Source organism: Talpa europaea (assembly GCF_964194135.1).
Source record: "Talpa europaea genome assembly, chromosome: 10".
Taxonomy (NCBI): Eukaryota; Metazoa; Chordata; class Mammalia; order Eulipotyphla; family Talpidae; genus Talpa; species Talpa europaea.
The window spans coordinates 26,911,014-26,929,394 of NC_140077.1; the positions used below are offsets into that span (position 1 = coordinate 26,911,014).

The following is an 18,381-nucleotide window of genomic DNA, read 5'->3' on the forward strand; positions in this document are numbered from 1 at the left end:
TTCAATCCCCGGCCACCAGTGAGGGTCCCACCAAAAAAAAAAAAAAAAAAAACAACTTAATTTTTTTACTGTATTCTTTTTATTGTGGTAAAAACCCTGTATGTAATTTGGGGTATAATGTGGCCTCTCTTTGCACCTGTATGTGTAGGTTTTGGAAGAAGCATTCCTGCATGACTGCCCTAAGACAATGGTCCGCAACACGAGGCAAGCCTGGGGACGCATAGGTAGCCATTAATGTGATTGTGTGGTCATGGTCTGAGGTGGTCTGGGAGTAGCTCAGAGATTATATCAAGTACATACTGCCATTTATACAGGAAGCCCTTTTTGTATGTATAGTCAGCACAGAGCCTCCAGTTCCTTATATGTGGACATGTTCTCCTTCAGTTCCCCTTACCCTTTGTCTCCCCTGGACCCTGTATTTCCTGCTCTTGTCACATAATCAATCATGCTTGCTTGATACTGCTAATAAATAGCAAGAGGGCTGCTCACTGAGCAGCAGAGTCTTGCCTTGCAAACCTGTTACATAAGTCATTTCTCTCAGCATGTTATTAGCACATCCCTGATACAACAGTATGGGTTCACAATTCTTCAGATGTATGTGATAACACCATGTCCACAACCAAAGCACCCATAAACCTCCACTATATTCCACTGGACCCTCTACCCGCACTTTGTTCCCCTTTTCCTACCCACCCTGTCTCCTAGGTTCAGTTCTACAGTCAGATTTCTAGGATTTATTTTGGTCTAGTTTTTCCTGTTCCTTTGTTTTGTTTGTCTATATTCCACGTGAGTAAAATTATCAGTATTTATTGTTCTTCTCTTGCCTTTGCTTAGCATGACCCAATCTCCAAGTTCTATGCATGTTGTTGCAAATGGCAAGATTTCATTTTTATTAATAGCTGAGTAGTATTCCATTGTGTATATATACAATGTTTCTTAGTCTACCACCATTGGGCACTTAGCTTGTTTCCATAGCTTGGCTATTGTAAATAGTGCTGCAGTAAACATAGGAGTACATATATCCCTTTATATCTGTGTTTCGGCATCTGTTATGTAGATACCTAGGAGTAGGATTGCATGATCGCAAGGTAGATCTATTTTTAAAGACTTGATAAACCTCAATACTGTTTTCCATAGGGGTGGACCAGTCTACATTCCCACCAACAGTGTAAAAGGGTTCCCTTTTCTCCCCTCAGGGTGTTTCTTTCCCTGGTAACTGTCACAGTGCTCTCTTTAGGTTGAGCAACAACTGGACTTAGGGAGCAGTGAGGTTGGAATACAGTATACAGTCAGAAAGGGAGAATGGCTCAGAAAGATGAAACTAGAAATGTAGGTAGAGACTATATCATGAAGCTTTTAGACTATGCAGTACAGATTCTGTCTTAAAGGGGCTAGGGAAAAATCAATGGGTGACATGATCATACCAGTAGTTTAGAAAAATCACTCTGGCAGCAATGTAGGGAATAGATGGATGAGGAGTAATACCAGAAGCTAAACCAGGCCTACTGGAAAAAATGGGAGTCTGACCTAAAACAGCAGTAATGGGGAACGATGAAGAGTGGCAGCCTAGGTAAAAGTAATGGCAAATGTTAATACTTATTTCAGGTTCAAGTCTGAAATATAATGACAATCAGAGAAAATTTCTATAAATTACATAATACATGAAATGTACAAGGGAAAATGCTTTATTTCAGATTTTAAGAGAACAGACATAGTTTGATATCTCATTGTAAGAGGAATGCATATGATTTAAGAATATGTAAAAAAAAAAAACTTGAAGAAACATATAATTTGTGAGTAACCAGAAAAGGAACTAATGCTCAATAGGTAAAAGTTTGCTTCTATGCCAGAATAATGGAATTTTTATAATTGATAAAAGTAGTTATGTTACTGTTACATATCAATCATGCAAAATGAATATAAGGATAGAATTGGGAAATAATGGCAGGTATGATATTAGGTGATACAGAAGATTAAGAACAAATGGCTATAGAGATAAGAAATCCAAGAGAAGGTGATATATTAAAAACTAAGACAGGATAGTTTCCAGAGAAAAAGTGGTCCAAAACATTAAATGATGAAGAATGGTTAGGGGTAAAACTTGGGGACTACAGGGACAGCAGATTCAGGGGAATGGTAGTGGCAGAAAGTATATGAAATGGAATGGCAAATGCATGTGTAGTTAGGAAATGAAGGCAGTGAGGAGGGACTGCTCTGTCCAGAGCTTTAAGGAAAGTCAGTGGTTGTCAGGGTATAAAGGTTAGAGGGAAGATTCATTGAGCATGTTATCACAGTTGCCAAATCCAATGTTCACTCCTTTTTAAACTGCATCAGTTCTGGTCCCCATAAGCACTGCTGTTCTTTATGCTGGATAGCAAAGGATTGGCGCAGAGAAAGGCCCTCAACAGAAAGGTAGACACCTGTAGGCTGGGTGACCACACATTAGGGTGCCTGCCATAAAGGGCATTGAGGCTTCCCATTTGTTAATCAGAGGAGGCTTTTAGGTGAGGGAATATGGAAATGAATGACTGCAGAGAGTGAGAGAACAGCAGACAGAGAGAGCAGTCAAATCTCTGTTCCTGTTGGCTTCCTGTTTCTAATCTATGTGTATCATTCCAATAAATCCCCTTTTCCTTGTAATCAAAAAACGTGCTCTTGATCCTTTTTACTTGAGATACCATGAAATTAAATGTGGGCAATTTCTTATGTTGATAGTGCACTACAGATTAATAAAAACAGCAGTTATACTCACTTTCACAAAAGAAATCTTAAAAATAACAAGATTTTCATGAGAAAAACAGGGCAGCATATTTTACAAATGCAAAATGAGTAAAAATTATAAAATGAAATCAATATGCTATTGGGTATTAATATGACAGCAAACTTCAGACTAAATTAAATGTCAGGGAACATTACAAGCCTCTGAGAATAGGATCTACCACAGTTCCTACATCTGGCTTCCTGAGGAGTTTTGGAAATGTTATCTATGAATCTTGCAGAAGAACACTAAAGATGAAGTCCTGGAATGTGGCCAGCCTGAAAACAGTGGGCTGGATGTGTTGAAGAATAGATAGTAGCAGGACACCCAACCAGCTGTTATAGATTGAAGGGAAGTACAAACAGGGAACCCAGGGACAGAAAAACTTTTAAGAACTCACTGAAGGAAAAAACCTCAAAATACTTCAACCCGGCATAATAATAAATAGCAGAATTCACTTTCTAAGCAGAGGCATCACAAGTTTAATAAGCAGAAAAATCTTATGAAGTAATTACATAACTAATCAAAATCATATATCGCAGGTACCTATCAAGGATATTAGTGGTCTTTTGACTATATAATCACACAGATTATATGTAAGATTATAATGTCAAACAATTATATTTTAGTATATGTGCTGCCGAAGCGAGCACTATAATGTCAAACAATTATAAATAGAAAAATACGTAAGAGTTCCTGTTCTGTACCTGTTAACAGAGTCACCCTTATATTAAATTTTGTTTCAATAATGAGTTCCTAATTTCAATATATATTGATAATCAGACTACATCTAGTTTGATTTCTGATTTCTTTATCACATTTTTTTTATATCAGATGCTATGAAAAAGGATATTTATGGCTTTCTGTGATAGCTTTTGTAATGAATACCAAGTTCTATTACATGTAAAATGTTGGCAAAATTTTCTTGGTCATCCTCTATCCTCAAAAGTCGCCCCAGATATGGAATATAGGGAAACCAAACAAAGGATCAGGAAAAAGCAAAACTTGCAGGCAAACCACAGACGTGAGGCATACAGCAGAGGTGGGGGTTGGGGGTGTGTCAAAACAGGCAAGGGAAGAGCCTAAGGGACTATGGTGATGGCCACAGGTGCCCCTGGTGATGGGAGAGTTATGGGACTACATATGAAGGGAGAAATCAAATACTGAATGAAAATGAACAATGATGTAAGAAAATTTAAAAAATAAATTTAAAATTATTTTTAAATTAAAAAAATATAAAAAATTTGCCCTAGAATATGAATTATTTCAGATCCTAAATCAACTTAAAAAAAATGTATCTTTTACATCATTGTTCATTTTTAAACAATCTTTGCTTTCTTTTCTCAGGTGTAGTCCCCATAGAATTTCCACCACCACTTCACCTGTGCACCATCACCACAGTCCCCTGTACTTCTCCCTCCCCCCACCCCCGCAGGATGTCTCTGGTTTATAAGTGTCTGCTTGTTTTTGTTTTGTTTTGTTTTGTTGTGTTTTGTATTGTTCTATTTTCCCCTGACTTGTCATTTGGTTCCCCTATATTCCTCCTGTAAGTGAAACCATCTGATTTTTTTCTTTTTCCTTCTGACTTATTTCCTGAGCATAATTCCTTCTAGCTCCATCCTTGTTGCTGTGAATGGCATGAGTTTTATCTTTTTTGACTGTTGAATAGCATTCCTCTGTGTATATATACCACATCTTCTTGATCCAGTCATCTATTTTTGGGCATTTGGGTTGCTAAACCAACTTTTGGTAAAAGAATAATTGTTGATTATATTCCATCACGACTTTTTTTTTTTTTTAAAGAATATTTTTTTTTTTAAGATTTATTTATTTTTATTTATATAAGCACTGGGTACAATCAGAAGTGCGGGAGGGTGAGAGAATTCCCCAGAGCCAGAGCGGGGAGCAGAGCAGGCAGAAGGACCGAAGTACACTGCTGAGGGGAGCAGCGGGCGGCAGGAGAGGTCTGCTCGCCATGTGGGACCCTACTCTGGTGGCCGGGGAGCAGCCGGGGATCAAACCAGCGCTGCAGAGGCTGCAGGCAGCTTCGCAACCCAGCGGTCAACCATTGTGCCACCGGGGAGGCCCCATCACGACTTTTTTTATAGCCATATCTCACTACATTAGTTTCTTAATTAAAATATTTTAAGTTGAACTTATATATCTATGAAACTCAAGATTTATAACATATCTGAAACTGCCAGAGCTTAGTAAACAAGCTGGAAATGCTTGCATTTTAAACTATATCAAGTAAAAAGTAATGTATTCTAGTTATCTATTTCAGTAGGTCACAATGGCAGAAATTTTATTTACTTAAGAGACAGCATATTACAAATTCATATTTTGAAGGTAATAGAGATCTTCAGTTTGTCAGCTGTGGCTGTAGCTGTCACAGGGGATTCAATAACAGGAAAAGTTATAAAATTTATGTTCAGTCATTTGAAAAGAGATGTACATAATATATTTTAGAAAATCCTCCATATAATAATGCTTGGGTATTCCAAAATGGCCAATAACACTTGCTATTGGAAAATTCACCTATGTAGAATACTTGTCATCTGTAATGCTAAATAAAACATATTTAATGATAACCACACATTAGGGTAGTAGTTCTCAAACTTTCTGGTCTCAGGACCCCCTTTACACTTAAAAATTATTGTATGCATGTACTAATTCCTTTTAAAATAATAACAAACCCATTTCTTACTAAATAAACATTCTACGGAAAATTATATTTGCCCAAACAAAAAAAATTTCAGTGGGAATGGCGTTATTCTACATTTTGCAAATCTACTTTTTTAATATCAAATTTAATAGAAGAGATTTGTATTCTTAGATTTGCTTCTGTTTTTGTATTTGCATTCTGTTTGCTGCAATATCAATGTGTCATGTAGTCTCTAAAACACAGCACTGTACATTGATGAGAAAATGAGCTTGAATAAAGCAAATAACCTATTAGTATAATAATGAAAGCAGTTCTGACCTCAGGGACCTTTAAAGGGATATGGAAGATCACATTTTGAAGAGATAAACAGTAATTAACTAAGAATGAATTAAAAAAATCACTGGGAGAATAAGAAAATAACACCTAAACTTGCACTTATATAGCCCCCTGGCAACATGTGGTTGTTGAGCACGTAAAGTGAGCTAGTTCAAACTGAGATAGCTAGTAAGTGTAAACTACAATTTTCAAGATTTGGTATAAAAAATGAGGTAAAATGAAAATATGCTTTCCCAAATCTTAGGAAAAAGGGATGTAGGGATTTCCTGGAAAGGTAGCAGTTATAAACATGGCATAAAATACTCTAACAACAAAGCATAAAAGATGTTTGAATGAATAAAATGAGTTTTTTACTTTGATAACTTCTGATATGCATACAGGGACACTGGCCATCTATATATACTTTTGGTCACATACCTCAATGAAATTTAGTTTTCAAATCCAAAGATGAATATTTTGGCAACATACTAAGAGAGCCTGATAAAAAGCATATATCCTCAGTCTCACTGAGTCCAGGGACTACCTATGCTGCATAGGAAAACTTTTACAAAAGAGTAAGTGGCTTTCTGAGATACTAAGCAAAGGTTATTGTGTCAAAAGTTGGTGAATAAATGTTTTGAGTTAAATGAAAAACATTTAATATATTCTGCCTTACCAACTTTTAAAATAAATTGACCTAAAATACAGCTAGGGCCATAAGAGATGAGAAGTCTAAATTGTATTTAGACTCTACAAAGACTATTTTGGGTCCTGTTACTTGGTAATGATATTTTGTTTTTCTTTTTTATATATATTTTTCACAGTTCCCTATTAGGATGCTAGGTTATAAAACAAGTGCTAATTCTGCTTTATATCCTTTGTGAGAAGTTAGCTATTTTCAAGGTGTGAACTTCCCTCCCATATTAAGTAGCCCAAGTGGAATTGCCTTAAGGGATATAAACCCCATCTTACAAAGGAAACTAGGAACTAAGGATGTGGATTTTGAAGCAAAATTTTGACACCAAAACAGTCACAATGCAATTGATCTTATAGATAAAAATCAGCACTACTTAATATTTAAAATGTTAATCCTGAAGCTGAGAAAACTCAATGTTCATTTATTAGGGAAGCAAGGTAACCTGGAAGATTTTATTCACTTATTTTACAATATTGGAAAAGAAGAAAGTGCAGATAGGCTATCTTTATGCAGTAAAACACATATACAGAAAAATGTGTGCCTTAATGTAGTCACGATTCCTCAACCAATTTGTTTTTCTTTAATTAAAAAATCCTATCATAATCAAGTTAATTTAAAATATAGCTTCTTTAATGATAAGGCTCAAACTTCAGTCTGACTTTTCAATTCAGTTGAATTAGTAAAATTTCTATAATTTCTGAAAGTCTTGTTTATTACATTCATTCCCCCAAAATATTTTTTGACTGCTTGCTAAAATTTCACCAAGTTACAAATAGCAACTTAGGAACAACTAGTTGTTTACATAAGGCTTAGCAGTCTAATGCAAGAAGGATCCTTCATTCATAAACTATAATATTAAGGGGGAAAAACAGGGACACCAGAGCTTCCCAGAGCTTCCTCAGATCTACCTACTTCCTCATTCGTCTTCTGTTGATCTTTTTCTCTTTTCCTCAACTCTTTTCCTCAACTCCAACTAAAAATAACCAAATTAATTTCCAACCACTATACCAAAATAAGCTGCTACTCTGGCAACATTCACTGTACCCCTTTCTAAAGCTTATTTCTTTTCCTCTTCAAAAGAAATTCTTATGAACCCAGGCATACACCAGCCCTGAAGAGTCCAGAGGCTTAATTCATGAATTCAGTGGTGGGGGAGCAGAGTGGGTGGATAAGGGAGATGAGTTTGATTTAAAGGCTGTATCTACAGGATCTGAGGTGTGATATACAAGTTGTGAAGGAAATTAAAAATCTCAGAATAGTAGCAGAAAGGGCTGATTGGCTTATAAACAACTTTTCAGATATAGATGTTAGTTTGCAAGAGTAATAATAGCAATAATATTCATCTAACATTTACTGAGTTGCTTACTTTGTCAAGGCTCTTCTCTAAGTGCTTTGTGCATATTAATTCAGTGTTCTTCATGACTCTATTAATGGGGTTCTGTTACTATTTTTCCCATTTTATAGAAAGGGAGTTACAGTTACATAAATGGCATCTGACTTTTGGAGATTCCCTGGTTCACAACCTATCATGATCACTTTTCTCCAATTGTGTCCTAACATCTTCAATTAATTATGAAAGGGAGAAAAAGCAAACAACTACATTATGGTTTTTGCAGTTTTAAAAAAGCCGACAAACAGGCTTTACAACCCACTCAAAACTAGAGAAACCCTGGAGATGTATTTATAGAGCTAAAGCCCTTCCTTTTTATGTCTTAAGACTCTTAGATTATTTTTCTTTAATGAGATTGCTTTATTGTACATAGAATTTAATAATATATTCATACCATAATTAAAACAAATGATTAGACATTATAGGACACATCTTTCTCTCCCAAAATAGTTCTCTCTCTGATAACAAATAGTTCTATCTCCAGGACAAATTTATCTGTGGATCACATCCTCTTTTTCTAAAATAGAAATATTGCTACAGGTACAGGTTACAAAGCCCCTGACCACAGATACACAATATCTGGGACATGGAAAGAGCACAAGTTTTTGAGTCAGAAACATCTCTGCCCATCCTTGAGATATTTTAACCTTTGGCCAGACATGGGCAGTGTCTCTGACTTGCAGACTCCTTTTCTGTGAAATGGGAATGATGGTGTCTTCACAACTGCAGGTGGTGGTATATGATTGTTTCAGGTTGCATCAACTGACTAGAGGGAAGAGATGTGGAAAAGGCTTAGCACAGAGTTGGTCTGCAAATAAACAGCAGCTATCATTTATATGAGACATATTTTTGTAATATCTGTGGTTTATTAAATTGGTTTAGACACCTTTACCACCACAGTCTGCATTCCCCCCCCCCACCCCCCATTGCACTCTTGTATAGAACATAATGCACAGGGGTACAGGATTTTCCAGTTAAGATTGTTCCAAACATCTAGACGGGTTTATGTGAGTTCACACATAGGAAATGTTTATTAGGATGCTGTTGGTTAGACTGTCTTTTTATGTAAATATTTTTCTCTGAAAGACCTTTTCTGGAAATTTTAGATTCTTTTTCCTGATTAATCTTCTCTTTGCTTCCTGCTATCTGTTTAGGTTCCACACTGTATGTATTCTTCCATCCCTCACACATTATCCCGAGGTCACTAACCTATTCAATATCCATTAGCTCAGGCACTAATCACAGAGCTCCTTTTTTCACCCTCTTCCTTGTCTTTCCGCCAATCTGACTACTTCTATTTAAGAAATTCTAATGGCTTCCCACTAACTATAGAAATAAACGTTCAAACTTTTCTACCTAGTGATCTGGCTCCAGCCCCCATGTAATTCTTACTTACCTTCAAGCTCCCAGCATGTTCCCATTTGGCTCACTTTATTACTCCCTAATTCTTCCCTGAACGCCTTGTTCATATTGTTTTCCCTGCTGGATTACTTTTTCCACTTCCTTTTGCCCACCCAAATCCCATCTTCCTTTTATGGGCAGCCAGCTTAAATGTTTACGTTTAACTTCAAGGCCTTTCTTCACAGTTGACACATTCTCCTCTACCCCAATCCATCGACCTCAGTAAATCCAATAGCTTCATCATTAGGCTTCATACCATACACTATTTCAAATTATTTTGTCTCTACTTCAGAAAGTGATCTAACTGACCTTTATTTGGGCCTGGCCTATGATGGCTTTATGCATCAAAAGTTGAAAACCAGTGTTCTAGGGTTAAGGACCTAGGACTCAGGACTTTAACATGTTACCAAGATAACTCTGTAGTCAGTCAGGTTTGACACCACTGTGTTAGGTACTTTCTGACTAGAAAGGACTTCCTTCACACTTAGGTGATCTTAGGATTGATCACTTTAGTACTGTTCTTTCTAGAACCCTATGTCCCACACCTGCACTTTAAACTTCTAGGATATAGGGCCTACCCGGTGGCGCAGCGGTTGAGCGCTGGGTTGCGAAGCTGCCCGCGGCCTCTGCGGCGCCGGTTCGATCCCCGGCTGCTCCCCGGCCACCGGAGGAGGGTCCCACATGGCGCGCAGACCTCTCCTGCCGCCCGCTGCTCCCCTCAGCAGTGTACTTCGGTCCTTCTGCCTGCTGTGCTCCCCGCTCTGGCTCTGGTGAATTCTCTCACCCTCCCGCGCTTCTGACAGTACCCAGTGCATGTATAAACAAAACAAACAAACAAACCAGCAAACAAATAAATAAAGCATGCCTCTATTAAAATAAATAAATAAATAAATAAATAAACTTCTAGGATATAGACCCATCTCATCAAGCTAGTCATCATAATGTGGCTTTCTACATGTTTTAGTAGGCTGCCTGCCACTCTAAATTATTTCCATATTAATAAAGTTATGACGCAATGATTTTTTTTTTAAGTTAGCACTGTAGTGCTACACTGATTGAGTTCGGAAGTCCTTCTACAAAGACAGAATTGTTAACCTGTGGAGCAAAATGGAAGAATCACAAAAATGACTCAAAGAAAAAAGTTATGGATGATAATTATGGTCCTAAGCCAAAATTCATAAGTTCTATTGGGAAGGCCCAATAATAATCAGGCCACAAGTGGTCTTTCCCTGGCCCCCAACACCAAAGCTTTCTCCACTTAATGGTGAACTCAATAACTCAATCTCCATCCTCTTTCCTGGCTTAGGATTTTCATTGCTACTGCTCAGAATTCCAGCTCTGATGGTGTCTCTTTGATGAAACACACACACACACACACACACACACACACACACACGCATGCACACACACTCGTCCACATGTCCATACAGAGCAATAAGTTCCTTATCTTTCTCTTGTTCTTCTAACAGCAAAACCTCAGAAAAAGTCCCTTTCCCTCCTGTCATGAATCAAAGACACTGATGTTAACGATAAACCTCTGTCAAATTAAAAGAAGAGCCATAAATTTTGAATGTTATTAAAACAAAACAAACAAAATGATGCAACCAATTTTGAAACACCTTGTAAAGCACTAGAAATTGCCTTCAGTTTTTTTCTCGATTTTCTACTCATCTACTTCTAATTTGACTACATCTTTTCAAGGCTTTAGAAGATTTTAACTTCTTGAACTCTATTCTTCTGTCTCATGAGTAGTAAAGTCCAAAACCCCTTATTCACAATTCCCAAGATATGTAAACTCTTAAAACCAAAAGATATTTTTTGACTCTTGACATGTACCTGACCTGAATTCTTTAACCATCCAACTAGATCTGAACTGATATCACACCACTTATAGTTTTTTTAACCTCATTTATTGTGGACACATATATATATCAGTGTTATTAAACGGCTTGACTATGAGCAACTAGTCAGGATTCCACTGTGAGTAATATATATATATATCAGATTATCTTTCTAAAATCTGAAAAACTGTGAATTTCAAAGCCCCCAGGGTTACGGATAACAGGCTGCTCTGTGTCTACACTATTTCTTTCCATTTGTACAAGTTTTCCCAAACCTTTGATTTTCCAATTACACTGAGATAAATGTTTTAGTGAGGGTGCTCACTTGAGGACCTAAACTTACTCAGATAACTCTGTAAGTTTCAGCATTAATTGTTTTAAACAATCAGCTTAGAAATGAACTGTGGAAACACTACCTGCCTATTTAAAATTTCCTAGTCTGCCTCGAGAGTCTAGGTTACTAAAAGCAGGAACTGGGTTTGCAAGCAGTTTGGGTGACAAGTTCCTTCAAAGCATTTGCCAGTCCTTCCTAACTCCAACTTACCAACCAATTGTAGCTGTATTTTAAAATGTGTGTCATTTTCTTTTGTCCTTTTTTGTTGTATTACTTTATTCCGCACTTTGCTGCACCGATTTAATATAAAGAGCTTGTTCTAACAATTTCCAGTGAACACAGACCTTGGGCATTTTTTAAAAACCTACCAAATCAAATATTATCCCTGGTACTAATACTTTTAAAGAAGAGAGAGCTATTTTAGTAAATTCTTAGTCATTTAAGAGGGAGGTTTAAGAAATGAACTGCAAGTGGGAATCAAAATGTATCATGTTCTCTAAACTTTTACTATTTTGTCACGCACAGCGGCATGACAAGTCATGGGTTTTAAATGTACTTTAGCAAACTTTCCAGAAGTATTTAAATATGATGCCAATAAAAATGTCAAGATCAGAGGTTAAATTTTGTCTGTGTGTGTGCGCTCCAAAGTAACCAGAATCCACAACTACCAGTAAAAACAGGGAAAGGGAGACTGCCCCATTACATCATCTGGCAATACGTAGTTTGAAGCCTGAGAGCGCTCTCTAAATAATCTTTAGAAAAATCCAGCTGGGAAATCATCCCTGTCAAGCATAGATAAATTGAGTGGAAATGAAAGGTTAAAAAAGCCTTCCCACCTTACGTCACATGTTGGTACCATATGAAAAATAAAACCAGCCCCGATGCTGGTACCTTCTGCTACCCTGACAGCAACCGAAAGGTCACAGTTAAGCAGAAACTCGCTGCTGAAGCTGTTCGAGTCGAATGGGGGGAGGGAAAGAAAAGCGAATAAGGTTGGGGGGGGGGACCTCCGCGCCTCAAAGGCTGGAGGGAAGCACCTCAGTGGAAAACCCACTCCTGCCTGCCTGCCACCTTATCCGTCATCCAACAGATAATGCCGGCTCCTAGACGCCCCCACCCCCCAAAAAAAAACCTAGACAATAACGGCCAACAGCCCGGGAGGCGGCCACCCCAACACTTCCCGCGGGGGGAAGGTACAGCTCCAGAAGTGATCGCGGCTGTCCACGAGGCGCAACTCAGATGCCCGCGGAGGACTGGCCGTCTGGGTGCAGCGCCCCGCGCCACCCCGGGGGACCGCGGGTCCCGGGGCGCCCTCGCTCACCCTCCCGACTCTCGCCTTCGGGGCGCCCCGCGGCCCCCGCCCGGCACCTACCGCAGCGGCGCCGGCGCCGGGCGCCACGATGGGCGGCAGCTTGTCGCGCTCCGGCTCCTGGCCTCTCCTCTCCTCCGGCGCGGGCGCGGGCGCGGGCGCCACCACAGCCGGCGGCGCGGCGGGCGAGGGCACCCGACCCGCCTCACTCATGTCGGGCCGGGCAACGCGGGCGCGAGGCGGCGGCGGCCGGGCTGCGGCTGGGGCTGGCGCTGCTGCCGGCGCGACCGCGAGAGGGCTCTGGGCCGCCGCTCCCCGCCGCCGCCCGCGCCCGCGCCCGCGCCGCGGCCCGCGCACCGGCCCGGAGGCCCCGCCCCGCGGCGGCCGCCCCCGCGCGCCCGGCCGCCGCCGCCGCTCGCGCCCGCCGCCGCCTGGCGCCCCCGCCGGGTGCGGGGCTCGCGGGCGCGGGCCGGGGGCGCCGGCCGCTGCCCCCCGCGCCCACCCCGGGGGCCCGGAGGGGGCGCCGCGAGTGACGCGGGGCCGCCATGTTCTTGGCAGCTGGTCGCCGGGGAGGGCGAGGTGGGGGCCCGCGCGGGGCCCGGGCTGGCGGGGCGGCCCTCGGGGGGCGGGGCGGGGATGCGGAGGGTCCGAAAGGCGCCTGTGGGGCCCGGGGCGGGGGGCGGCAGCCGCCCCTGCGCGTTCGGCCCTGGCTGGGGCGCCGAGACCCCCGGGAGCAGGGCTGGGGGCCTTTTGCTCCCACAAGGTCGTCGGCCCCTGGGCGGCTGCGGCCCCGCCATCGCTGCCCGACCGTCCGCCTGCGCCGGCGCGTCCTCGGGGACAGCCTTGCTTAGTCAACCGACCCGTTCTAGACACCCCGGTAGCCCCCACCTACAAAGGAAAAGCGGGGCATGGCGACGGGGTGGGGGGTGAGTGGTCGTGGGCTGCCCCTTCCCCACCCCCGGGCCGGGCCACCGGGCCGCGCTTTCCGCTCCTGGCCCGCGGGTCCCCGCTTTGATCGCCAAGTCCGCCTCTTGCTTCACGACCCCACGCGCCTGCATTTGGTTCTCTTCTTGGTTCCCTTTGCTGCCTCTATCCCTTTGTTCCTTTCCTTTTGTAAGTTACAGATGGACAGACCCAAACTCTGCTGCATAATCCTTAATGTCAAATCATTATAAAATATGGGCAAGAGCTGAAGAGGAATCTCTTCAGTTTTAATCATGGTCTTAGAACACCACCCCCATGCCCACCCCACCACCAAGCCACTTAGACACTTCCTTTCCTATCGCCCCCTCCTTTTGCTTATTCTCAGTCTATTGGAGCAGCGAAGACACCTGCTGATCTAAGAAAAGGGAGAGAAAATGCGCTGTGCCGTCTATTAAAAAAAAGGGGGGGGGTTTCTCCACATTCAACTCTAGATTTTTCGGTTGTAGCTTTATTACAGGACTTGAGTTTGAATTTTCTGATCAGTGGTACCCAGATCAAAATGCAAGAACCAAAGATATCTCCAAAACAAAATTACAGGTGATTTTGGGGTTAGCCGTTGTTTTACACAATTCAGAGTTACTAGCATTATACCGGTACTAGTTACAGTGCATCGTGAGATGAGGTTACATGTTCTTCAAACCCAGAATTAGTAACCAGCAGGTCTGCAGCAAGCAAAGTAATGAAGGTAGTAATTAATATTCAGAATTACCTTTTAATTATAAATTCTGATTTTCATTTATAGCAACTCTCTAGTTTTAATATGGTTGTCATCCCATATTTAAATGTAAATTAGTAAAAGGTATGGATTAAGTGCCATCCAGTGAGCAGAAAGTATTTCAGTGCTAATTAGCCTTGGAGGGAAATGATGTAGACAGACAGTTTGAAGCATTCTCCTGCTTCTTCCTATTTTTCCTGAATTCATTTCAATCTTTGAAATATCTTATAGAAAGAAGCACACAGGGCTTCCCCCGTGGCGCAGCGGTTGAGCGCTGGGTTGCGAAGCTGCCCGCGGCCTCTGCCGCGCCGGTTCGATCCCCGGCTGCTCCCCGGCCACCGGAGGAGGGTCCCACATGGCGCGCAGACCTCTCCTGCCGCCCGCTGCTCCCCTCAGCAGTGTACTTCGGTCCTTCTGCCTGCTCTGCTCCCCGCTCTGGCTCTGGTGAATTCTCTCACCCTCCTGCGCTTCTGACTGTACCCAGTGCATGTATAAACAAACAAACAAATAAATAAATAAAACATGCCTCTATTTGGAAAAAAAAAAAAAGAAAAAAAAAAGAAAGAAGCACACAGTCATTTCCTACTTTTAGTACATCAACTTCCTGACCCGATACAGAAACAACTGAAATGTTATTTTGTAAACTGAAGCCTTTAGCTTCAAGATATTCTGTGCTTCTAATCTAGCTCGATAGAACAAATACTAGGAGGAGGAAAGTATCCTCTTTGCTATTGTTTTCAACTAGATTTAGTAATTTGCTATAAAAATGCTTGGATGAGAAACCACTTGAATTGCATGCCGTATGCTTTCTCTTTTCATGTGCTAGACTAAATAAAAGTGTGTCTGTACGTGTAGTCACATTCAGTAGAACAAAATGCTTAAATATTGGCAAAACAAGGCAAGTCAAAATTTAATTTCTGCTACTGCACCAGAAGAGATAATCCATTTATAAACCAGTCCACTGATTAATTCACCTGTGAGTTACACAGCATACCTGATAAGTAACTCATGGATGTTTTCTCTTCCCATTAAATATATTGCTCTCAATGCACATCCTATCCCACCTTTATGTATATGCACTCTAGAATGGGGGTTGGATTGGGAAGGGGACCATTGGCAAGCTGCAGAGTAATGGCTCCAGGGAAACTCGTGGGTGGAATTGAGAGAGACATTCCCACCTGCCAACCACATGTTTCAGCCCAGATGGGAGGGAGAGGGTTGTGGAACAGAACATACAGACATACTGGACAACTGTACAAAGGGATGGAAAAGATGCTTTTTAGTGATACCAAGTGTCGGTGAGAAATGCAACAGTGATGGCATCCAAGTATAAACTCACTGTCCTTGGGGGAAAAAAAACTGAGGCAAGAAAACAATTCATCTTCCTAAGTACAGATGAAAAACCTGAGATTCTTTATTATATCTATGGGGAACAGAAGTTTGGGGTGTGGGGAGGGTAGAGAACTGGTTGTGTCCAGAAAAGGAAAAAGCAAATTGCAAGATAATGTAAAGTCTAAATTATAGATAACTTTCTATTATCATCATATACTGTAATACTAATCCAGAGAACAATAAAGTAAATTTTACAAGTCCTTTGAATGGTTGATAATTAGTAATTATAGAAGGTATTGCTCTGACATAGTGAATTTGTTTTGCTTTACTATATTTAACCTTATTCTTCTGAACATATGCAAGCAAAGTTTCGCCAAAGTAATGAAGATAGGTCTAGAAGAGCTCTGACAACAAGATTAGAAAACTAGATAGCTTTCTCCTTTATATGTGTGTGTGTGTTGTTTTCACAGAACTTTGTGTCTGTTGGTGAAATAAACTGCATTTGGCTACATCTTAACTGAGTACTATGAACCTAGTTAGAAGAAAATGTTAATAGCATTAAAAATTAAGATGGCTGGGCCTCCCTGGTGGCGCAGCAGTTGAGCGCTGGGTTACAAAGCTGCCCGCAGCATCTTCAGTGCCGGTTCAATCCCCGGCCAACAGGCAAGCAGCCCACATGGCGCATAGACCTCTCCTGCCGCGCCCGCTGCTCCCCTCAGCAGTGTACTTCATCAGTCTGCCTGCTCTGCTTTCCGCTCTGACTCTGGTGAATTCTCTCACCCTGCCATGCTTCTGACTGTACCTAGTGCTTGTATAAACAAATAAATCTTAAAAAAAAAAAATTAAAAAAAATTAAGATGGCTGCATGCATTGATATGTGTGTGTGTGTGTGTGTGTGTGTGTGTGTGTGGTTTGCTTAATAGACTAGTTTTTTTAGAATTATGAGATTTTCCCAATAGACTTACCCAGATATACTGATAGATGGTCTAAATCTTAACCTTAACATTTGTTTTCTACTCATGAGAAACAAAAGCAACAATATAACAAATAGCTCAACCAAAGCATCTCATGCATGATGTACTTATTTCAAATTTCTCTGAATCTGAGTCTTAAAGAATCTTCTTATAAATGTTTGAAGGTTGCTGAAGACTCTGAAACATGTCAGAATGATAGAAACTGCTATTCATTCTTTCCTTAGGTCTTGCTAACAGAACCTTGGTTTAATTTGGGATGACAGCATATACAATTAAAAATGGTTTCTTTTCTGAACATATTTGTTCCTAGAAGTGGCCACATGACAAAATCTGGCCAATGAGGTGTAAGCTGAGCATTTTAGAGCAAGTTTTTGCTACCATTGTCCTGCCTAAGATGAGAATGTGATGTGTGGATATGGTTCTACAATCTTGTGCTCATGAAGCTGCAAGTATGAGGATGAATGTCAATGCCAAGTTCAGTATAGTGGGAGAACAGAAGGAATCTGGAGCATTCCAGAAATTATGGCACTGATACACCATTTTGAGTTGCCCATGTCTGAATTTCTTGTTTTATGAGACAAATCCCTATTTTGTTTAAATTGATGATTGCTTTTTTGGTATATTTTCAGCTAAACCTGTGCCTGTTATACTCAGCGTGTGTGTGCACACACATTTTTTTGTCTTAATTGATCCCAAAACTAGTAAGTTGGTTGCATTTTTACCAGTTTAATCTATTGTTTCAATTATGAAGACTTCCTAATCAAGTAAAATGTCTCATATTAATAATTCTTTTTTAAAAAAGATTTATTTATTTATGCATACAAGAACTGGGATACAGGCCAGAGGTATGGAGGGTAAGAGGATTCACCAGAGACAGAGTGGGGAACAGAACAGGCAGATTGACTGATGTACACTGCTGAGGGGAGCAGTGGGCAAGTCAGGAGAGGTCTGCTTCGCCATGTAGGTATCTCCCTGGCCAGGGATCAAACTAGTGTTGCAGCAGCTATGGATCGCTTCATAGGTTGTGTTTTAACCCCTTGCACCACCAGGGAGGCCAACTATTAATTCTTGTATTGTGGACACACGGAGAGATGAATCGTGGAGCATGTTTGCAAGGCAAGATCCTACTGCTCAGTAAGCAGCCCTCTTGCTATTTATTAGCAATATCAAGCAAGTGTGATTGGTTATGCAACAAAAGCAGGAGTAATAGGGTCCATGGGAGACAAAGGGTAATCAATTTTTATGGGGGACAGGAGGGAGTATATACAGGGAAGAGTTCCTGTGTAGGTGCTTGATGTAATTTTTGAGCTATTCCCAGACCACCTCAGACCATGGCCACACATTCAGTCAATGGCTATCTATGCATCCCCAGGCTTGCCTAGTGATGTGGGTCATTGTCTTAGGGCAGTCATGCAGGAATGCTTCTTCCAAACTCTATTCACACAGGTGTATAGAGAGGCCACAATAGTTCAGAAATTGCAATAACCTTCGAAAAAATTTGAACTTTGTTCTTCAGAGTTAGAAAAGTTGCCTCTATATTCAACTCAAGATACTGGAATGAGTAAAACTAAGAGTGAAAATTGACTTTAAGTTCTGGTTTTTCCAATATTTAACTATATGGTATTGGCCAGAGCACTCTGTCTTTGAATTGCCCTTGCATTGGTGT

General features: G+C 41.0%; 1 protein-coding gene across 2 annotated transcripts in view; it reads right to left on the reverse strand.

The window, feature by feature from the left end:
• The window catches only part of HECTD2 (HECT domain E3 ubiquitin protein ligase 2), a gene marked incomplete at both ends in the record, with an annotated part of 62,034 nt that extends 49,111 nt beyond the window's left edge, over positions 1–12,923 (reverse strand). For both annotated transcript variants that reach the window (XM_084245654.1, XM_084245653.1), the window contains one exon: positions 12,774–12,923. In XM_084245654.1, the coding sequence (XP_084101780.1) occupies positions 12,774–12,923 (150 nt within the window). The remainder of the gene's footprint in view (positions 1–12,773) is intronic.
• Between the last annotated feature and the right edge of the window lie 5,458 nt (positions 12,924–18,381).